Source organism: Borostomias antarcticus, assembly GCF_949987555.1.
Source record: "Borostomias antarcticus genome assembly, chromosome: 15".
NCBI lineage: Eukaryota > Metazoa > Chordata > Actinopteri > Stomiiformes > Stomiidae > Borostomias > Borostomias antarcticus.
In genome coordinates this window covers 20764058-20787885 of record NC_140248.1, presented here as the reverse complement: position 1 = coordinate 20787885, position 23828 = coordinate 20764058, and the positions used below count along the sequence as shown (strand labels likewise).

Sequence of the window (23828 nt, the reverse complement as noted above, 5' to 3'; positions counted from 1 at the left end):
GAGCCTGTGGTCAGCTTTAGGGCATTGCAGGTGGCTAGAGCTTAGTCTCTGGGATGAGGGACTGACCTAGTGGAGCGAGTGGTCAGCTGGCCTTTCCTCGGGATAATGACCAGAGGAAATGGAACAGTTGACCTTTTCAAAGAAGGGGAACAAATGACCAGTGGCTGTGGCATCTGAAAAAGGACATCTGTCTTAGGAGACTTCAGAGAGAGTTGGGGAGTTGGCAGTGTGAGACATTACTGAGCTGTTGCCAAGGACACTAGGAAGTGACCAATGGAGTCACACTGTTGACAAAAGGAGTTGAAGTCTGCCCGGTAACAGACAGGCGACTGGGCACACTCCTTAGTCGGGAGGTGGAGGTGGGGGTGAGCCTTGCGATAGAGAGTGATCCTTGTGGGAAGCATGAGGAACGGGATATTAACTAAAGTATCCTTAGTGATCCCCTACATTGAGAGGGCTGGTCAGTGTACAGTATGTCAGTCATTATCCATATATTTTATTGTGGGGTGTGTGAACATCCTGATTGGCTGATTTTGTGTATATGTGTAATTACTGAAACATGTCAGTGGAGAGCTTAGCGCCACATAGTAGCAGATACTGGCTGTAAAATCTGTCCATCTGCCTGTCTGTCTCTGTCTGTCTGTCTGTCTGACCTGATCCTTTAATGCCCGCCTCAATCTCTCCTCATCGTCTGTAAGGAGCTTACGAAGGGCAGGGAGAGGACCTATGAAAAGGGTGACACTCCAGCACAAGTCAACTCTCTGCTCCTAACAGCCCTGTTCACCTCCTCACTGACCACACATGCTAAAGCTGCTATATGGACGGAGGCATTAACCCTGCAACAGGAGCAGAGCAGCGGCTGTAAACGAGCCTTCCAGACAGCGCTACGACTCACTTCGCACTTCATTCCACAGCCAAAATAATGACTTCAGTGTGTTCAACATCCTGGTCATTATCATACCGGTGCTTTGTACCAACGCCAGCTTCTTGCCACTTCTTACCACTTCCTCTCTTGTGTTCTCTCAGTAACTTCATGCCATCCGTTTCCATTGCGAGCCCTGGGCTTTGTCTGTATTTTTACGAGAGAGTACCCATGGCTCGCTCCTGCCGCGCTGGTGAGGGTGGCGATCTCTGTCCCCCTGCCAGTCCTCTGATGAGGGAGGCTGTTAATTGGTTTACACAGAGCCCAGGATTAAAGGGTTTCTGGGGGGAGGCAGGCAGGGTCCCGCTGATGCAAGGCCCCTGTGGAGTTTATAGGGAAACTGAGAGAGAGAAAGGAAGATTGAGAGAGACTGAGAGAGAAACATAAGCAGACAATTAGAGACCATGAAAAGAAACGTGTCAGTCATTATTCATGTTTGCTTCTCCTGTGTTGATATCATGAAATTCTCTGTGCTTCATTTTGGTTTTCTAACATAACATCCTCTCACACATATGTAGGGGATTTCACTTGGATTTAATCTCATCGGCATTCTTAGACCCATATCCATTTTCAATGTATTTTTTCGATTTCCTCTTTGTGTTGTCAGATAGAGCTGTTGCAGTTAATTCCATCAAGCACTTGTGTTTCTGTCTTTCTTTGTTCTCAGCCTCAGGAGCAGCTGTGGACATGGTGATCAGCATCACTGAATCCCCGTCTTTCTCCCATCACCTTGGCAACCAATGCAGCGCTGCTATAATTCTAGCGTGTCAGGTGGCGGCCATTTTGTGTCCGCAGTAAGAAAGTCAAGAGCACTCGTGTGCAGCTCTTTTGAGCTACAAGAAAATGGATGCATTGTTCTTCCAATGTGTAAATGACACGTTTTATAAGGGATGTAACCCCATGCATTTAATGGACCTACACAAATATAGGTTTACCATCATGTAGTGTATTTAGGCACTATATGGACTAGGGTTCAATTTGATATATCAACAACTTTACTTACTAAAAGGTTGCTACGCAAGGAAACCCTCTGGAGCAAAGCACTTTGCTACGTTCTGATAGCTAGTATGTTCGGCCGTGGTGAGGTGTTGGTGTTGTGGAGAGATGGTTCTGTTGCGGTATGTCACTCCCAGTGACTCAGAGTGTGGGTCTGCCACTGCAGCAGTTCCTGTTGCTATATTTAGCCAACCCAGTGTTATCGTGTGACCTGAAGTGAGATGCTTGCATTCTCTCTGATCACTGATGTGGAATGAACTGCACCGTGAAATTGGTAATGTCCTGAGAACAGTTCTCATCGTTTTCATCAGAAGTGCTTCAATCCACAGACACGCTCGAATTGTCTGTCTCTCTATTATCAAACAGCATGCAGTATCTGCCGTCCTTTGATATCAGTGATTTCTTTTGTAATGAGAGACATGGATCTACCTCTCCCCTCACCCTAACCCTGACCCCCGCAGCTCTGTCCTCTGCATAAGGCCGCTCTATAAAAGGCTTTGCGAGAAAAGGGAGTACATGTCCTACTTCCCAAATCCCTGCAGAGCTCTGCTCCATGTGTCTCTGACGTCCTCCCTCCATCACACTCCCCAGTTGATTAAATGTGGGCTGAAAAATGGGTCAGTTCTGATTCAAAGCGGTATGGATTTAAAGAGCCCACGGAAGTGCTGACCTACGAGGAACAGGGAGGCACAGGGAACCATCATTCAAACAGCAGTTCCGCCTCACAAACCTGCATTGTCCTATAGCACACATATGAGTAGCAGACACATAGCAGGTAACATAACAGCAGTGTTGATGTGTGGTAATGATCTCAGAATATGCTGTGTAAGGTAATATACCTTCTAACTAATGTGATATGTGAGATTTAGAATGCTATGGTAGAGATTCAATAGACAGCGCATGTGTGAGGTTTAGAATGCTACCGTGTAGAGACACTAGGCATGTGTGAGGTTTAGAATGCTACTGTGTAGAGACACTAGGCATGTGTGAGGTTTAGAATGCTACTGTGTAGAGACACTAGGCATGTGTGAGGTTTAGAATGCTACTGTGTAGAGACACTAGGCATGTGTGAGGTTTAGAATGCTACTGTGTAGAGACACTAGGCATGTGTGAGGCTTAGAATGCTACTGTGTAGAGACACTAGGCATGTGTGAGGTTTAGAATGTTAGAGTTTGGGGACAGGATTATAGAGTCTCTTGCTTCATCGTCTGTAGCTGAATGGTGCGGAACAAAGAGTGGATTACTGACAGCCGAGCCATGGCTTCCCTGCAGTCCCATCCAACAGACCATCTCCAGCACTGCCACTGTTGTCAGCTATGAGAATCCCCTCCCCCCTACCAACATGCAAAGCACACAGCAAGATTCACTGCTAAAACCCCCCCACAGCTCATTCACAGCTACCGATGTGATTTCGGAAGAAATTTTATTTTGAAATGTCAGTGTTCAGAGAGTAAACAAAAACATAAACAAATAAACAGCAATATAAATATTAGCATATATAAAATAAGAGTGTAACAAGGAGAAGCACTAAGCAATTTAATACGAAAGATATTACAGTTGAATATCAAGGATTATTCCAGCAGCAGACACATATACTTTATATTTATATGAGCAAGGGTGGCATTCCAGTAGCATAAACAATTGATTAAAATCACAAACACAGGAAAAGTGACAGGTAAATGGAATCACAGATTTACTGGTGTGTGATACTCTTTAGAGAGAGATAGAGAGGAGAAAAACACAAAAATATGCACAACAAATTTCACAAGCCTCTAGTTACGACTGTGTCTTTTGAAAGTTTTGTTTTTATATACAGCTTGGTTAAGTCAGTGCGCTCAACTATACTACTACACTTTATCTGAAGAGTTTTTTTTTTTTTCCTCACTTAATTGTTTTATCTGAAAAATAGTCCAAACATTCCAGTACTAGCCATGTCTGTGGCTAACGTGAAAGAGGTCAACGCCTCCTCTGTTTCTACAGACTTGACACATGTGATATTTACAATGGGGCTGGCTGCCGGTACATGTGGAGTTTTGGCAGGGTAAGGGGTGGGCTGGAAACATTCTCTGAGGCCCAGAATGCTTAAGGGGGAGGGGGGGGGCTATGTCCATGGTCCTGATGTGGTCTTGAACACCACAGTCAGTTCCCTAAGGGCTCCAGCAACGTGTCCATTCAGGTGGACATCGTCCAGTGCATGGACCATTAATATCAGTGTGGCGTGGGGCCGGTTCTGTATGGGGAACACTGAAGATCTGCTATGGCGATGAGGTCATGGTAGAGGAGCAGGTCAGTGACACCAGAGGACAGACTCGCTGACCCCCCCCCGCCCCCTCCCCATGACCCTGCCATACACCCAGACCATTGGGCGTGGTAACAAGGCTCTGTCTGTGAGCCTCTCAGAGCCTGAGAGGCAGACAATGCAGAGCCGATCACACTGGGCCAGACCGGCATAATGCTGATGCAACGTTACAACAACGCTGATACAATACCGAAATAATGCTGGTTCTTTTAAGTATATAAAGACGTCTTTTTTTTTCTTTATTTTTTTTTTTAAAGAGTTTAAGAGTTCAACCTGCTCCGTGGATAGAGATGACATTGTGGCCTACTGGGTGAAAAGAACCACGGAAAGAGCTGCCTCTGTAGAATCTTCATAAGCAGTTGAAATACTTGGATGGCCACAGCGTCAGTCTTCCGGACTGGTCATATTCTTACTACTCACACAGCTAAAATTAGTCTTACAGGCATTTAAAATAGTAATGCTACGGTACGCATTCTCTTATAGCTTTGTGACGAGTTTGAGCTAGCCTCTTAATATAAATGTTTGTGTGTAGCTCATATTCAGTGGTTCTTAATCTTTAGAAAGGATCATGCAACGCGTCTTATCTAGTTCAATCCTTAAAGAGCTAAAGCAAGTTCTCTAAAGAAAGCAAAGAAAAAGCGTTATCAGTGTCACCATGAGAAGCAACTGTGTAGCACTTATGAGAAGCATCAAACATTTCAGTTTAAACATCAGGCTGTTTTTTTTGTTTTTTTTCCTCTTTTATATGCTATATTACAGAGCAAGGTCCCTGTAAAACCTTGTGCCTCTAAAATCTGGATCCAAGACACATCTACTGTTCCCTTTCTCCCATCCTGCCTCTGGACCCATTTAATACGCTAACCAATAACACACAAGCTGCCGACACAAGCTGGGGCGACCATGAAGCAGGAAGTGAAGTTGCTGCCGATTGCACTTGTAATGCAATGTGACATATGTGCTCACCACAGCCCAAACACTGAGGATATCGGATGAAATGGAGGAAGAAGATCACAAATCAATTCTTCTGTTGAAGATCAAACTGTAGTATGGGAGGGTGGGTGCGGGGGGGTGTTCTTGGTTTCTATGGTGACAGGCGTGGTTGTGGGTTGTGGCCAGGGGGATTTACTTTTTGTCCTTCTTGGTGGTCTTCTTCTTGCTGGCGGGGGTCTGGGCAGCCTTGGGGGTGTCGGCCTGGGGCATGGCCTGTGAGGGGGGCAGGGCCTGCTGGGGGGCTTGCTGGGGATTGGCCGTCAGGGTGGCGGTGCTGCCCGGGATGTAGACGTTCTGGCGGTAGTCGGGCACGTGCTGCATGGGGAACTGGGTGTTGTAGCGGGGGCCCAGGGTCGCTGTCGCATCGCTCACTTCTGGGGGTAACGGGGGAGAGAGAGGAGGGAGGGAAGGAGAGGAGGGAGGAGAGGAGAGAGGGTTATAGCTTGGTGTGTTGCGCTCGTTACTCACGGAGGGTCATAACTCCACTGCATTGCAGCTCCAGCTCAGCGCTCCACTCTGAGCCCTCCCCCCCTTTCCACACACACACACACACACACACACACACACACACACACACACACACACACACACACACACACACACACACACACACACACACACACACACACACCATCACATTGCCTCCACTCCCCCAACACACACTCCGGACACATATATACATCACACACAGCTCAGGATAAGGATCCCTAGCAAGTCACACGCTAAAGCCAGCCTGAACCGAGTGGGACTCTTGAGTGACTGCAGCTGCGTAGCACAGAAACAAAGAGCTCTATGTCCTACACCCTTGTCTGTCAGGGTTCCTTAATGCATAGGGGATGTTGAGAGGCACGCAGCACTATAGATCTGGCACCAAACGGAAGGAAGCCTTGTCCTCATAAACACACCGAAGATATACACAAGGTGTATGGAATAAGCTGTTTTTGTGTGGCTTTCCGTTAAGGCTCTCTCTCTGCCTGATATCAGAGCACTCTGCCTCCTTCTGGAAGTAGTCTCTGTACTGCCAGCAGTCCCTCCTCAGTCAGACTATAGAAGCAGGTCTCTTTTTTGCTCGCTCACCCATTCTCTGCATGGTTCCCTGGAGCTACAGGAGAGAGATAGAGGGACAGAGAGAGTGAAAGAGGAAAGAGAGAGAGAGAGGAGAGAGTGTGTGTGAGACGAGACAGAGAGAGAGAGAGAGAGAGAGAGAGAAAGTGTTGAGAGGGGAGGAGAGGGTTCTGGGAGGTGGAGGTAGACTCACCGTTAGCAGCGGCCATGAGAGCCTGGAGCTGCTCAGCCTCGGTGGGGGGGTTGGGCCAGGGTCCAGTTCCAGCCACTGCACCTCCCTCACCAGGATGGGGGCCAGCTCTGAAAACAGGAGGCCCACAATCAGCATGGAACATACTGATCACACACTGTCTCCCATTCAATTATACGCACGCACGCACGCACGCACGCACGCACACACACACACACACACACACACACACACACACACACACACACACACACACACACACACACACACACACACACACACACACACACACAATATCTCACTCGGTATCTGTCTTACTAACGGGCACACATCAGTTGATTAACTGTCATCACATCAGCATAGCAGCACCCAGCCCCCAACAGCCATTTTGTGTGAGAGCCCACAGTATCACAGAGCACAGAGAATATGGAGGCTGGGAGGGGACATACTGTAGGAGCAGGAGGCGCTAAGAATGAAACGAGTAGTAAAGCAGCCCCTTAATATGCAAGACGACAGTCTCTCTCTCTCACTCACACACACACACACACACACACACACAAGCTCCCTGGCTGAGCTGATCAGACGCGTGTGTGGGTGGAAGAGTGAAAGAGAATGAGAGAATATAGGGAGATGGTTCAGAGAGGAGAGGAGGGGATCATGTACAGCTGTTCTGAGTGTGGTTAAAAATGGTCCGATTGAATACTGCTTTATTCATCTTCTTTTTAAAGACTATCTATCCATCTTAAGATTAAATCTACCTTGTCTTTTAAGAAAACAAATATACCATACGTGGAAAATCTGGTATTTTTTTGTCGTTGATATTTTGCTATTTATTATAAATGTGTAACGCACGTAAATAAATGATATCACATGTAACGTATGGGAAATGATCACAGTTATCTATAAACTACTATAGAATACACGCACACTCATGCACACGCGCACACACACACACAGAAATAAGCTTGCTGAAATCTGAACTACACATAAAAAAGGACAAACTACACAGTTAAGCAGCAAAGCCTACAAACCCATTTATAGAAACACGTACTACGGAACATTGCCGAGCTAAGCACATCCACGGTGCACACTTCTACACAAAGCATGTACCTATTTCCAGTCCTGCCGACAAGAGTCTTTACAGACCACCGCACACTCCTGATATATACACATCAACATCCAGATGCCAGGCTAGACTACACACACACACACAGCCAAGCCTACAGGCCTCATCAGACAGCAGGTGTCAGAGCAGGGGGGCGGACTAGCACATATAACGCAGCCCGCTCTACCTACACCACTCTACCTCGCCTTCCCGTACGGCGTCCATCTCTGTTGGGTGGTGGTGTGGTACCTGTACGTGCTGAAACACAGGGACAGACAGTTCTGGCCATCACACACGCACACCTCTCGCACTCTCTCCGCCCAGTGCTGGTCAACACAGATTTCAGGTGCAGTCGCTAGCCCAGGAACATGTTCTGCAGCATGCTATAATTGTCCCTTTTGATAGCACACTAAATCAAGAATCCTCTCTCTCTGTGTCCACCTACAATGTGCTGTATAAAATATTGAGGGACTGAAACCAGAAGCCACTAAATCCACCTGGTACAACTAGAACCCATCATGAAAAACCACCCACGTGACACGTTCCTCTGACTAAGACACCACCACAAACAATGCATTCCCTAATGCATGTTCTCTCTCTCCTCTAGAAACTAAAGCAGTTAGCTCTACTACCACCTCTACTCTGACAACAACTATCAACAAGCTTCCAGTTACCCAGAATGCAGCATTTCTGGGGGGCCAGTCATCTTGGATCTGTGCGTTGAGTAGTGGGAAGTTGTAGCCGTTCTGTACAAACACACACTTGTCTTAGTCACATCCTGTCTACGAAACCATTATATATTGAGGAAGTTATATGGAAGTGCACGATATGGATATGTTTATGGGTACGTGTGTGTGTGTGTGTGTCTGTGTGTGTGTGCACGTGTGTGTATGTTTGTGTGTGTGACACACTGAGGCTGGTTACTCACCCACTGGGTCCAGGTCTCTGATTCTGGGTGACACGCCAGTCATTGTTGGGTGGTTGTTGCTGTAGAAAGAGGAGAGAGATGCAGTTAGAACATGTACTACTGAAACACACACAAACACACGGACTGTCCCTCTGGGGATGCCATATGGAGGCATGTGATCTTGACTCCTCAGCAGTGGAAGCCATTTTGTCCTTCAGTGGGCCAAAAGAAAAGGGAATGTCAATTGGGCCATCAGGCGAGGAGGGGCAGAAGAAGAGACAGATGGAGAGAAGGAGAGCGTGAGGAGAGGGAGGCAATGTAGTGCAGTGCTAGGAAATGTGTGTGAATTATTGAACAGGCTATTCTGTCACTGGCATGCTCGCATGAGTCCAGTGAAAGGAAACATCTCACCATACACAATCATATTACCAGAAGCTCAACAATGCTAAATCTTTCACAAAACCATCTACCCATATTGACACATACTTGTTCCGCTCAAGAAAAAAAGATATAAAATCGAAATGTCCAATTCAGCCCCCTAGAATATTTCCTCCAAGCCCTATCCATCTGAGTGCAGTAGCTCCATTCCCGTCGGTGGGGAAGGGATCTGCTCCCCTAGTCCACTGATCCTCTAGGAGCCCGAGGCAGGTTTACACTGGGTAGAGCTGCTGCAGAGAGCAGCCACACTGGGCCACGCACCGGGCCATACAATCTGCGGCAGAATACAGTCGCACTCCGGTCTGCTCTCCAGAAAATGTGCTGGGCGACTGTATGTGACAAAGGGGTCACGTGTGTAACTATGAAGCGCTATGTAGCTATGAACGGATAGGCAAAAAGCAACCAAAAAAAAAAAAGTATGCTTTTCATAAATGTCAATTTCAGTTTTGGGATTACTTGGCCTCAAGGGTAGGAGCTATGGGGATGAGTCACGCAGAGTCAGAGAGATGTACTATGTAATTGCAGGTCATTGGGGGTGGCAAGTAACAGAATCACTGACCTTCACTCTGACCCTTGCTTCATTCAATACAAAACAGTGGCAGGTGTCATACTGACCCAACAACCTCATGACCCACCCCTGTTTGTCTAGCCAGCCATACAATCATACACCCATCTAAGCCTAATCATCCTTATATCTCTACCTCTCCAATTCCTTGGGTAGAGTTGAGTTAAAGTTATTTGTGTTCGTTTTGTATCAGCATTAAGTAACAGATTGTCCCTGCAGTCATATGAAATATTAAACCTCCTCCCAGGCAGACAGAAATATACTGCTGTGATTTAATCTACTTTCTATGTTTGATTTAGAGTTAACCGCAAGTGTTTTCAGTAGTTATTCATTCTGACATTTACACACATTCATACACTTGTAGACAATGCTCTTGTAGACAATGCTGTTTGACTACAGGGTTATCATGGCCACCGTTCTAGTTTGTTTGCGGAGAGAGCCCTCACCTCATTGGCTGGTTTGGTAAGGCGTTTGTTGGAGAGGGTCATCAGAGTATTCTGGTTCGCCATGGGACTCTTAACAAACACAAAGTCCTTCACACTGCTGGAGAGGGTGGGGTAGAAACGCCTGCAGGTGCGTGCGTTTGGACCCTGCTGCGCCCCCCCCACCACCTCCATGTAGCTGAGCGGCCCGTCGGTGTTGAGCTGCAGTTGGAGGTCCCTGTGAGAGTGAGGCTGGGGGACCTTCCTGGGGCCCAGGCCCAAACATGCCAGGTGGCCCCTGTATCTAAGCCAGCGTATCGCCATGCCAGCGATGGCCAGGAGACACACCAGTGAAATGCAGGCCAGAGAGCCAATCAAGGCCAGGGTAAGGTCAGATGCCCCACCACCCTGCCGGGGCGTGGCCCTCCTCAGCTGGGAGGAGAAGTCCACCCCCTTCTCGGACAGGGTGACGTTGACCGGCACACTGGTGGAGAGGGAGGGCTTGCCGTTGTCCTGTACCAGCACTACGATGGAAAAAGCAGCGTCCCCCTCCTCAAACCGCCGGGCTGTGCGCAACTCCCCGGTGTGCGCTCCAACACTGAACAGCCCCGAGTCCCTCCCAGAGAGGCTGTAGAACAGCCAGGCGTTGTGGCCACTGTCTGGGTCAACGCACACCACCCTGTTGACCAGGTGCCCTACAGCAGCCGAGCGCGGCGCGGTCAGCCGGAGAACCCCGTCCGGGGGCAGAGCCGGGTAGACCACGGCGGGGGGGTGGTCGTTCTCATCGACCACAAACACGTGCACGGTCACGTTCGAGCTCCGAGCCGGCGTTCCCGCGTCCCTCACCTGCACCTCCACCCGGACCACGTTCACCTGTTCGTAGTCGAGGGACCGCATGGCGTAGAGCTTCCCGCTCTCAGAGTTGATGTACACAAAAGAGGACACGTGTGAGCCGCGCACCTCGCTTTCCAGGACGGAGAAGGAGAGACGGGCGTTCTGACCCAAGTCCCGGTCAGATGCAGACACGGTCAGTATGAGAGCTCCGGGGGCATTGTTCTCCGCTATATCAACAGAATAGGAGGACTTTGAAAAGAGGGGGGCGTTGTCATTTACATCTGAAAGACTGACCACAAAGGACTGCTGTGCAGAGCGGGGTGGAGAGCCAGAGTCTGAGGCCGTCACTGTGATGGTGTATTCAGACACAGCCTCTCTGTCCAAAGGCCCGTCTGTCACCAGGGTATAGTGCCCCTCAAAGGGGGATATCAATCTAAATGGCAACCCAGGGGGGATTCGGACGTCCACCTCCCCATTTTGTCCAGCGTCCTCGTCCCTGATGCTGATCAGCGCTATAACAGTCCCCAAATCCACATCCTCCTGGATGATTTTGGAGACTGAGTCTATGCTTATCTTTGGACTGTTGTCGTTCACGTCAATGATTTGGACTTTGATATGGCAGGAGCCCTCCAAGGCAGGGGTCCCTCTGTCTCTGGCTTGCACTGTGATGTCATAGATATCCGCCTGCTCATAATCCACATCTCCTTTGACTTGGATTTCACCAGTATGGGGATTCAGGCTGAAAAGTCGAAGTACTATTTCTGAGGTGTATTTACTGAAGTGGAATGATATCTCCCCATTAAGACCGTCGTCATCATCTGATGCATTTAGTCTTGTCACAAGGGTGCCCAAGGAAGAGTTTTCTAACAAACTAACTGTCTTTATTGGCTGATCAAAGACTGGGGCATTGTCATTGACGTCCATCACCTGAAGAAGAACCAAGGTAGTTCCTGATTTCTCTGGCTCTCCACCGTCTACAGCGATAAGTATCAGGTTAAAAAATGACTGCTTTTCCCTGTCAAGAGGTTTATCTAACAATAATTCAGGGAATTTACTACCATCCCTTTTAGATTCAACTTTTAACACAAAGTAATCATTGGGACTAAGAACGTATGTACGCAGTGCGTTAGAATCAACATCTAGATCATGTGCGCTGTCCAAACGAAATCTGGTGCCAGGTGCAGCAGCCTCAGATACTTCAAGAGAAATATTCCGACTCGGAAACTGAGGCGAATTGTCATTCACATCCACTATCTTCACAACAACACGATGTAATTCCAATGGGTTTTTCAGCACAAGTTGTACGCTGAGAGAACATGTTGAAGTACTTCCACAAAGACTCTCTCTGTCCATAACTTCTTTGGTTATTAGAACTCCGCTCGCATTCACGTCAAAGTACTTGGCGTTAGACTCGGACGCAACTCGTATTTCTCTCCTCGCGATCGTTGATAAGTCAAGGCCCAAGGCTTTAGTGATGTCTCCGACAAAAGAGCCCGGTTTTAATTCTTCCAAAACGGAATAAGATAGTTCAGCTGCAAAGGATGACCTGCAGAGAACGGAGAAAAGAAGCCAGAGCGCGGGCCATCCCACGGCACCTTGTCTACACTCCAGAACCCACATTGTTCAACTCCGCATAGCAGAGCAGTAAAAGTTCCTATTCTCTCGTTCAGTCAAAAGTCTTCTGTTTCAGCTTAGATAATTTCAGATCTGCTTAAATTGAAGATAAACTGAGTGAAAGGACAAACGACTCCATGTCGCTCCAAAAGCGATGACTGCCTAACTCACACTGAAATCACTTTTCTCAATGAGGAGGTGCCTGTAGGCCGCAAAACAAAGAAACTCCAACTCTCCAATCGAAGACAATAAAAGCTGCCTCTATTCATGGAGCAACATCTGCTGCATGAGAGAGTGCACTCTCGCTCTCTTTCTCTCGCAGGCACGCGCTCACACACACACACACACACACACACACAATAACATACACAAACACACACACACACACACACACACACACACACACACACATTAACAGGGCATAGACATTTGTTGCACCACAATATTTCCATGTGGAAGAACATGCACTTGTTTAAGAGGGAGAAAAAGTACTATCGAAAATAAAAATTACTTTATTCTGAGGGCAATGTTTTGAACACCTGGCACAATGCAGGGCCTGTGTGCTTTATGCCTACATTTCTCAAACCTTTATTTCAACTCAAAAGGACACTGAGGTGCAAATTAACTGGGATCACCAGAGCATCCTGTTCAGTTAAGTCTCACCTGCTGACTCTCGAAGGTCCACGCGCTGTCAGGTAACGATGAATCAAGCACGTTTATCATGTCCTTAAAGTCAGTGGTGCTGCTGGGCTTAACCAGGGTGAAATCACTGAACTCTGACATCGGAGACATACAGGACCTGAAGGACTGGCTCTGAGACAACATATCCCCTCCCAGGACCTCCACATACTTAATAGGGCCGTCAGAGTTGAGCTGGATCTGCAGGTTTCTGTTGGGATTCTTGTATCCGTCAGAGTCAGCCCGTCTGATACAGCAACTCGAGTTGCTCCGACTGTTTCTAGCGCACTTCACCACTAAGATGAGGAAAGTCAACAAAGACAACACTGACACGGAGGCCAGAGAGATGATCAGATAGAAGGTGATTTTACTGTTCCTCTTGCTGGACTCTGCTGTTTTCTGGTGGAAGTCCGAGATGGGCTCGTGGAGCCCGTCCTCTACCAGTATGTTGACTGAGACGGTGGCGGACTGGACCGGCTCCCCATTGTCCTTTATCTCTATAAGCAGCCTCTGAGAGGAGTCATCCTGCTCTGAAACAGCACGTTTAGTCCTCACCTCCCCTGTGTAAAGATTCACACTGAACAGAGAGGCGTCTGTGGCCTCTGCCAGTCTATAGGAAATCCAGGCGTTATGGCCCGAGTCAGCGTCCACTGCCGTTACTTTGGTGACGAGGTGGCCTGCTTTAGCGGACCGGGGCATCCTCTGATGGGAGACGGAGCCCATGACAGAGGAGGGGTAAATAACAGCGGGGGCATTGTCGTTCTGGTCCAGGATAAAAACATGAACCGTGACGTTGGTACTCAGAGACGGAGAGCCGTGGTCCTTTGCCTGCACCTGGATCTGAAACACCTTCAGTTTCTCATAGTCAAACGAGTGCATGCTGTAGATGCTGCCGTTGTCTGAGTTGATATAAATGTAAGATGAGACAGAAACGTCTTGTACTGTAGAGTCTAATATAGAATAAGATATTTTAGCATTGTTTCCAAAATCGTCATCAGCTGCAGATACGGAGCAGATGATAGAACCTGGCGTGTTATTCTCTGTAACGTACACATTATATGCTGTGTTAGAAAACCTAGGTGGATTATCATTTACATCCAGAATTTGGACTGGAATCCTTTTAGTACTCATCAAAGGAGGCGAGCCTGCGTCAGATGCCACTATCTCTATAGTGTAGTCCGGGAACATCTCACGGTCCAAACCACCGTTGGTGACCAGTGCGTAATGGTTGGAAAAGGAAGGTTTGAGTGTGAAAGGATAATCTGGAGGCATTTGTAAAGTCACCTTTCCATTGTCACCAGAGTCCGGATCTCGTGCACTGATCAATGCCACTACCGTGCCTTTTGGTGCGTCCTCGGGCACCGGGCTTGGTTTTGAAGTGAGGCTTATTTCGGGGGGGTTGTCATTAACGTCTACAACATCAATCTGAACGTTGCACTGTCCTTCCATCTCAGGAATTCCTTTGTCTTTGGCTAAGATCTCGATTCTGTAAGAAGGAGTGATTTCGTAATCCAGAACACCCTTTAAAAATATTTCACCAGTTTTTGGATCAATGTCAAACAAATCCCTTAATGACTGAGCAGTATGATCACCTAAAGAATATTCTATCTCACCGTTTGGACCATCATCCACATCATTTGCATCCACTTTGAGGAAAGACGTGCCTTGTGGAGTATTTTCATTTAGAGAAACTTTATATTCAGTACTTTCAAATACTGGGTTATTATCATTATTGTCAAGGACAATGATGTTTATCTGCGAGGTCCCAGATCTGACTGGAGAGCCACCGTCCAAGGCTGTTAAAAGGAGCTGATGTGTAGGTTTGTTTTCTCGGTCCAGGGATTTTGCCAGCACTAATTCAGGAACTTTTCTCCCATCGGCAAGATCCTTTACTTTTAAGCTGAAATGATCGTTTTTGCTCAGTCTATAAGATCTTAAAGAATTTGCGCCGACATCAGTATCCTGTGCATTCTCCAAAGAAAACCGCATACCTAGGGCAGTAGATTCTGCAATTTTCAATGTTCGCTCAACTGATTGAAAATGTGGAGCATTGTCATTTATGTCTTGAATTTCCACCTCCACTCTGTGGAGCTGAAGAGGATTCTTAATAATGACTTCTAATGGTAAGACACAATTGGTGCTTTGTCCACACAGGCTCTCTCTGTCGATTCTATCACTTACAACCAGCTCGCCTTTGCCCAAATCCACACTGAAATACTGTTTTCCAGCTACGGAGGCTATCCGCAAGTCCCGAGTAGAAATTTCAGTGATGTCCAAACTCAGATCTTTTAATATATTTCCAACCACAGATCCCACGCTCAATTCCTCGGGAATGGTGTAGCGAATTTGCGCTCCTGTTGTATTCCAGGACAAAAGGCAATAGATAGACCAGAGCACTTGTCCTCCCCAGCCGCTGGGAAACGTCCCCACCTTCAGTCCCGATTTCTTCATATTTCTATGTTCAAACAATGTAACGTGCTGAAAACATTTAGACTAAACAGTATGCTATAAATGGCTGTCGATCACCTCTCCATATTGTCTCGGTATCTAATTCCATTTTGGAAGGGTAAAGCTGGAACAGCATCGTCTCTCACAGCTCTCTCTGCATTGTAAGGGTTATGGTGTCTGGTTGGGGGGGAGGGTGAGTAGATCTCTTTGTACAGTTCAACATGCTATTGGTGCACATAGTAGAGCATATAAGCCAATCGAAAACAGAGTGCCTCTTAAAGTCACAGTCATATTTCTCAAGCCTATGTGAATATGTGTTGCAGGATTGCTCACAACACACAACGCATTCTGGTGAAATGGTGGTAGGACTATTCTCCTCCAATACAAAACATATACATTTTAAGAAACAGCCTATACCAGTAGGCTTCAAATGCATTTAACCTCTATCATGCACCACAACTAGGCCTATTATAGATATATATGTAGGCTTCACTATTTTTAGTGTATTTTGTCTTTCATATGGAGTGAATGATTGAAGCCTGGAAGGCGCATGCCACAGGAGAAACGCTACAGGCTCTGTGAGAGCATTTGTCGCTGTCCACTCCAGTGGTGCTGAAATGTGTAAACCATTCAATGAGCGCCTATGGCCATGCTGTTATATATTGCCAGCTAAAGGAATGGCAGAGAGCTAGCCTCTTGAGACCATCCTGATCCCGCAAGCTCACATTCTGTTTCTCTCGCTAATCAGTCTGGATACTCTCCACAGAGATCAGTTTGTGCCAGATCGGAAAACGATCTAACCAATCAGCGTTCTAAGAGCAAATACAAACAGCTACAGTACAATGGGCACGAGGAGCGGTTGAAATTAGTATGTGATAGACGGTGACATTTGGATGGTTCATCCAATCCAATCACCTGCCACATATTTTTTAAAGTGCCTGCCCTTTTCCAAACAAGTTCCTATGGATACTTCCCAGATGGTTATGTGAAGCAAACCATCTGATGCATCAGGTTAGCAGAGAGCAGCCATGTCCATGACCATGCATATTGGTGCCCACTCAATGTCTTGGGAGGCAGTATCTGGGACAATTTAAGACTGCTGATGGACTATATTAAAGACAGTCTATGGTATGACGAGAGTATTGTTTATTTTTTAAAGATTTTTTTTAAACAGCATTTCTGCTTTATTTGGATTGGACAGTATAAGGATAGACAGGAAAGGTGGGAGAGAGAGAGGGGAGGACATGCAACAAAGGGTCCAGGCCAGATTCAAAACTTAGGGGGGTGGGGTGTATGTGTATTTGTATACTGGAAGGTTTTTGTTCATATTAAGATGTTGAATTTAACACTGTAACATGTGCATGGGCAAATTACACGTGAGAAGCAGTGGACTGAGAAATCACACTCCCCTCCCCCTTGCCGCAGAAGAGACTGGAGCCTTAGTCCAGGACCTTAGACCCCTCGGCCACAACCAAATTAGAGGGTCTAGATTGTGTTACAGGATCAAACCTTTTACGTACATGTACGCATACTATGCTGTGCCTGAGGTCTGTGATCCATGATGAAATCTTTGAGTGGAATGTCTAGCCGAATTTGATCAATGACATATGAGAGAGGGGTTTGCCCTATACCATTGTTGCGTTTTGGGCAACATGTTTTCAAAAGTTACCAAATAAGCTATTTGTTCAACAAAAAACATACAGAGAACATGATCTACTGTAGCTAACTCACAGGAAATCACAAATGTAGTCATGGCGCAAACACAAGGTTAGGAAAGAACAGGCAAGGTTTTGACAGGCAAGGTCTTGAAATCATAACCAACACGTAGTTTTTGATCAGAAATCTGCAAATATAGCAATTGATGTAATCAAGTTACTCCAGTCTCACCTGCTGACTCTCGAAGGTCCACGCGCTGTCAGGTAACGATGCATCAAGCACGTTTATCATGTCCTTAAAGTCAGTGGTGCTGCTGGGCTTAACCAGGGTGAAATCACTGAACTCTGACATCGGAGACATACAGGACCTGAAGGACTGGCTCTGAGACAACATGTCCCCTCCCAGGACCTCCACATACTTAATAGGGCCGTCAGAGTTGAGCTGGATCTGCAGGTTTCTGTTGGGATTCTTGTATCCGTCAGAGTCAGCCCGTCTGATACAGCAACTCGAGTTGCTCCGACTGTTTCTAGCGCACTTCACCACTAAGATGAGGAAAGTCAACAAAGACAACACTGACACGGAGGCCAGAGAGATGATCAGATAGAAGGTGATTTTACTGTTCCTCTTGCTGGACTCTGCGGTTTTCTGGTGGAAGTCCGAGATGGGCTCGTGGAGCCCGTCCTCTACCAGTATGTTGACTGAGACTGTGGCGGACTGGACCGGCTCCCCATTGTCCTTTATCTCTATAAGCAGCCTCTGAGAGGAGTCATCCTGCTCTGAAACAGCACGTTTAGTCCTCACCTCCCCTGTGTAAAGATTCACACTGAACAGAGAGGCGTCTGTGGCCTCTGCCAGTCTATAGGAAATCCAGGCGTTATGGCCCGAGTCAGCGTCCACTGCCGTTACTTTGGTGACGAGGTGGCCTGCTTTAGCGGAGCGGGGCATCCTCTGATGGGAGACGGAGCCCATGACAGAGGAGGGGTAAATAACAGCGGGGGCATTGTCGTTCTGGTCCAGAATAAAAACTTGAACCGTGACGTTGCTGCTAAGCGATGGAGAACCCTGGTCCTTGGCCTGAACAGTAATTTGGAAACGTTGAACCCTTTCATAATCAAATGAGCTCATACTATAGATTGTGCCGTTTTCCGAATTGATGTAAAAATATGAAGACGCTGGAGTGTTTTGAAAATGGGAGTCTGCTATGGAATAAGACAGCAAAGCGTTCTTATCCTGGTCCATATCAGACGCACTAACTGAGAATAGAGAGGCACCTGCCGGATTATTTTCCATGACGTACATTTCATAAGACGTCTGAGAGAATACTGGAAAGTTGTCATTTACATCCAGGACTTTAACTTTAACAGTCTTTGTTGTTTTTAGAGGAGGAGTGCCCGCGTCACTGGCTACTATTTTAACGTCATACTCGGCCTTAATTTCACGGTCTAAGGCTGAATTTGTTACCAAGGAGTAGTGATTATCAAACGACGGTTTCAACTCAAATGGGTAACCAGCGGGGATTTGAACATTTACATCACCGTTTTTACCAGAGTCTAGATCTATAACATTGATCAGAGCTATTACAGTCCCAACAGGCGCGTCTTCCTTCACAGGACTAGGCAGTGATGTTAAAATAACTTCAGGTGCGTTATCGTTTTCATCCAATATATCCACCTGTACAGATGCATGTCCTTCAAGTACAGTACTTCCTTTGTCTTTAGCACGCACATCAAAGGTGTACGATTTACTCATTTCATAGTCAAGAGTTCCTACAACTGTAATCTCTCCTGTCTCAGGGTTTACCGCAAATACTTGTTTCAACCCATCAGATGTGTGTGCCCCAAAATCATATTCAATCTCACCATTTAAACCTTCATCTAGGTCGGTTGCTTTTACATTTAAAACAATAACCCCGTAAACAACATTCTCATGAACGGATGCTTTGTAAGTAGCTTGTTCAAATTGTGGTTCGTTATCATTAACATCTTTAACATTAACACGAATCAGTGTTGTACCTGATCTGACAGGATCTCCTCCATCTAACGCCGTTAGTACAATGTGATGAACAGACTGTTTCTCCCTGTCTAGGGCTTTGTCCAATACCAACTCCGGTACCTTTCTTCCATTCTGAAGAGTTTTAACATTTAATTTGAAATATTCGTTCTTATTAACCTTGTACGATTTTAAGGCATTGCTCCCAACATCGGGATCCTCCGCACTTTCAAGTGGAAATTTAGCTCCTGGGGTGCTCAATTCTGCAATACTTAATATGCTCTCTTTTGTGTGAAAACTAGGTGCATTGTCATTAATATCTTGTAACTCGATTTCCACACGGTGCAGTTGCAAGGGGTTTTCAATCACTACTTGTACAGGCATCAGACAAGCAGTGTTTTGTCCGCAAAGGGTCTCTCGGTCGATTCTCTCATTCACAACGAGCTCACCTTTACCCACATCTATGCTGAAGTACTGCTTACCAGCACCAGAGGCTATCCGTAGATTACGCTCGGAAATCTCAGAAATATCCAAACCCAGATCCTTCGCTATATTTCCAACAACTGAGCCCTCCTTTAACTCCTCGGGTATGTTGTACCGAATCTGTGCCTCGACTGTATTCCATGAGATAAAGAAGAGCCAGGGCGCCAGCCAACTACACAGACGTTTATTCCTCCAGCTTCTCATTTCCCTGCCGAGACTGTCCCATCAATGAGACTGCATTTTCACACAAAAACAAAATATTAGATATTCCACCTCAGAGAAGAACACTCCGTGGTAAAGATCGGCATGGTGAGCACAGGATAGTCATGTCTCTCAGACCACTGATCATTCTATTGTAGGAGCTGAAGCTATGGGGGGAGGGAACAGATCTCTTTGTGCGGCTCTGCATGCTATTGGTGGACCCCACAAGCATGCTTGGGCCAATAGGAATGAGGAGGCAACTGTAACGTTCCTGGCTTATAATGCATGATGTTTCTTGCAATTTGATAGGCCGTTATTCTGTCCATGAGGGGGTGCTCTTGGTTCTTTGTTGTAGGCTATGGGGTGCTCTTGGTTCACAGTTGTAGTGTGCTTGGGAAAATCCCGAGCCCAGAGGATGGCTGCGGTAGCTGAGAGACATGTAGGCTACAACTCAATTTGAATAAGATCATCAAATAATTCAAATACTACTTTGCTGTGTTGGATTTTGATTTCAGAACTTTACAGCAACTTAAAGGGATAGAACAGTCTTTAACATGGAGAATCCCTAATAAAATCTTGAATAGGGAAAATGTAGTTTCACTGTTTAACACTGGTTTATTCATGATCCAATATTGAATTTGTCATTTAATTAATATCAATGCACCCTGTGTGCTGTACTCAAAAAAATCTAAATACTTACATTCAGTGTCAATCAAACCTGGCCATTCACATACAGCCTTCCCACATAGCCTCAAGAGCATAGGCTATAGGGTCAGTCGCTGTCTTCAGCAGTGGCGCTGAAATAGGCAAACCTTTGTTTCATAACACATTGTATGTAAAGCACATTATTGAAAGGCTGGAGAAATTGGAACAAAAGTACAAGACCAGTGCCAATGCAAAGTTAATTGTGAACTATGCCTATTAGCATTATACTCATGTCGATAGGCATACTGTAGCACACTCTAGAAAATTAAGACTTTTTTATCCAAGCAACAATGAAACGGACTAATTCAATATATAAATGTGATTTACAAAATGGAACAAGACAACACATACGACACTCGGCGCCTTTAAAATAAGCTTTAGAATACACTTAAGCAGGCTAGATACCTGCTGGGAGGCGTATTTATGTCCAAAGGAGCTCACCTGCTGACTCTCGAAGGTCCACGCGCTGTCAGGTAACGATGCATCAAGCACGTTTATCATGTCCTTAAAGTCAGTGGTGCTGCTGGGCTTAACCAGGGTGAAATCACTGAACTCTGACATCGGAGACATACAGGACCTGAAGGACTGGCTCTGAGACAACATGTCCCCTCCCAGGACCTCCACATACTTAATAGGGCCGTCAGAGTTGAGCTGGATCTGCAGGTTTCTGTTGGGATTCTTGTATCCGTCAGAGTCAGCCCGTCTGATACAGCAACTCGAGTTGCTCCGACTGTTTCTAGCGCACTTCACCACTAAGATGAGGAAAGTCAACAAAGACAACACTGACACGGAGGCCAGAGAGATGATCAGATAAAAGGTGATTTTACTGTTCCTCTTGCTGGACTCTGCTGTTTTCTGGTGGAAGTCCGAGATGGGCTCGTGGAGCCCGTCCTCTACCAGTATGTTGACTGAGACTGTGGTGGACTGGACCGGCTCCCCATTGTCCTTTATCTCTATAAGCAGCCTCTGAGAGGAGTCATCCTGCTCTGAAACAGCGCGTTTAGTCCTCACCTCCCCTGTGTAAAGATTCACACTGAACAGAGAGGCATCTGTGGCCTCTGCCAGTCTATAGGAAATCCAGGCGTTATGGCCCGAGTCAGCGTCCACTGCCGTTACTTTGGTGATGAGGTGGCCTGCTTTAGCGGACCGGGGCATCCTCTGATGGGAGACGGAGCCCATGACAGAGGAGGGGTAAATAACAGCGGGGGCATTGTCGTTCTGGTCCAGAATAAAAACATGAACCGTGACGTTGCTACTCAGAGACGGAGAGCCGTGGTCCTTTGCCTGCACCTGGATCTGAAACACCTTCAGTTTCTCATAGTCAAACGAGTGCATGCTGTAGATGCTGCCGTTATCTGAGTTTATGTAAACATAAGATGAGGCAAATGCGTCCTGTATTTTAGAGTCTAATATAGAGTATGATATCTTAGCATTTTCTCCCAAGTCCGGATCAGAGGCGGACACTGAAAACAATATAGATCCTGGAGTGTTGTTCTCTTTAACATAAACAGTGTATGACGGCTGAGAGAAAACAGGCCAGTTGTCATTGACATCGAGAACAATGATGGTAATGATTTGTTTAGATGACAGTGGGGGTGTCCCTGAATCCCCTGCTGTTATCTCAATAATGTACTCTGGATTTGACTCCCTATCCAAAGTGAGATCGGTAAGCAAAGCGTAATTATTAGAAACAGATTGTTGTAATTTAAATGGTACTGCTGGTGACAGAGTTAGCCGGACTTTACCATTATCCCCAGAGTCTATGTCCTTTGCACTAATGAGGGCCACAACAGTGCCAATAGGTGCATCCTCTCTGACAGGGTCGGGTTGAGATTTTAAAATTACTTCAGGGACATTATCATTCACATCGATTAAATCTATCTCAACAGTGCACAGTCCTTGCATCGGTAAAGGGCCTTTATCAGTGGCAAGTATATCAAATTTAAAATTGCTTGCCGTTTCAAAATCTAGTCCACTCTTTATGACAATCTCTCCTGTTTTAGAATCGATAGAAAATATATTCAGAATTGATTCAGGAGTGTGTGGCTCGAAAGAATAGAACATTTCCCCATTGACACCTTCGTCTAGATCTACAGCTTTGACAGTGACAATTATGGTTCCAATATTACTATTTTCTAGCAATTTTACATCATAAAGAGGCTTTTCAAATACTGGAGCATTGTCATTATGATCCAGGACATGAACAGTGATTTCTGTTGTCCCTGATCTTGCTGGAATTCCACCGTCTATGGCTGTTAGATAGAGACTGTGCGTTGCTAACTGCTCTCTGTCCAACATTTTCTCTAAAAGCAATTCAGGGACTTTTGTCCCATCCTTGTTTGTCTTGACATTTAAAATAAAATGTTCGTTTTTACTAAGTGTGTATGAACGTATGGAATTTGAGCCAACGTCAGGGTCTTGTGCTGATTCCAAACGAAACTTTACACCTGGCACTGTAGACTCGGCAATATTTAAGATATTCTGATTATTCAGAAAAACTGGTGAATTGTCATTAATATCTTGCAATTCTATTTCCAGACGATAAAGCTGTAGTGGGTTTCCTATTATAGCCTCCAAAGGCAAGAGACAAATTGTGCTTTTTCCACATAGGCTCTCTCTGTCTATCCTCTCATTAACAATAAGCTCACCTTTTACCAAGTCCACAGAGAAATACTGCTTACCACCCTCAGAGGAAATTCTCAGCTTACGATCATAAATCTCAGAGATTCCCAGTCCCAGATCCTTAGCTAAATTCCCAACAACAGATCCCACGTTCAGCTCCTCAGGAATTGTGTAGCGCGTCTGAGCCTCTATTGTATTCCACATGAGAGAGAACATCACCATCGTCCGCAAATGCAAAACCATCGTTCCAATTTGAGTCCCCATTCTTGAGAAAAAGAACACTTGCTAGATGTAGTAATTTTTCAGACATCTCCAGAAACTGAAAGCAAGTTGAAAATGATCATGGGATCTTTCTGATCAGCATTGCAAAACCGTCTGCATTGGCCATTCTCGTATTGCAGCTCTGTCCTTCCCAGCTCTATGCATTGTCAGATTATGGTGCTACGGCCGAGGGAGGGACCAGATCTCTTTGTGCAGCTCAGCATACTATTGGTTCTGAGTCCTCCAATAGGCTTTGAGCAGTGCTGCAGCCTGGTCCTTATAAGAAACAGTAGCCTACAGCTCAAGAGGCAGGGCTTGTTATAATGAGTGGTATTAACAGTGTCCCTGCTATACTGTACATACATGACAACTCTAGATGAATATTTGTTTGACTGCACACCATACTATGAATGATTACTTTTAAATGTAACCAACATA

General features: G+C 46.1%; 3 protein-coding genes and 1 pseudogene across 5 annotated transcripts in view; all 4 read right to left on the bottom strand.

Annotated features, from left to right (window-relative positions):
• Positions 1-5338: 5338 nt before the first annotated feature.
• pcdh1g18 (protocadherin 1 gamma 18) overlaps positions 5339-23828 on the bottom strand; it is a 145233-nt gene continuing 126743 nt past the window's right edge. For both annotated transcript variants that reach the window (XM_084449489.1, XM_084449490.1), the window contains exons 2-4: positions 8496-8554; positions 6466-6572; positions 5339-5578 (exon numbers count right to left, since the gene is read on the bottom strand). In XM_084449489.1, the coding sequence (XP_084305615.1) occupies positions 5340-5578; positions 6466-6572; positions 8496-8554 (405 nt within the window). In that variant the 3' untranslated portion in view covers position 5339. The remainder of the gene's footprint in view (positions 5579-6465; positions 6573-8495; positions 8555-23828) is intronic.
• Positions 9882-13130, bottom strand: pcdh1g32 (protocadherin 1 gamma 32; the record flags this gene model as incomplete). The annotated part of the gene is made up of 2 exons (XM_084449817.1): positions 9882-12265; positions 13019-13130. 2 exons carry the CDS (start codon positions 13128-13130, stop codon positions 9882-9884), a joined length of 2496 nt encoding a protein of 831 aa, XP_084305943.1.
• On the bottom strand, positions 13264-14474 carry LOC311318466 (protocadherin gamma-C5-like; annotated as a pseudogene). The gene has a single exon. The product of its transcript is annotated as a protocadherin gamma-C5-like (transcript).
• On the bottom strand, positions 17346-23372 carry LOC311318465 (uncharacterized protein; the record flags this gene model as incomplete). The annotated part of the gene is made up of 3 exons (XM_084449816.1): positions 17346-19818; positions 20326-20330; positions 20913-23372. The coding sequence occupies 3 exons, from the start codon at positions 23370-23372 to the stop codon at positions 17346-17348; spliced, it is 4938 nt and encodes a 1645-aa protein (XP_084305942.1).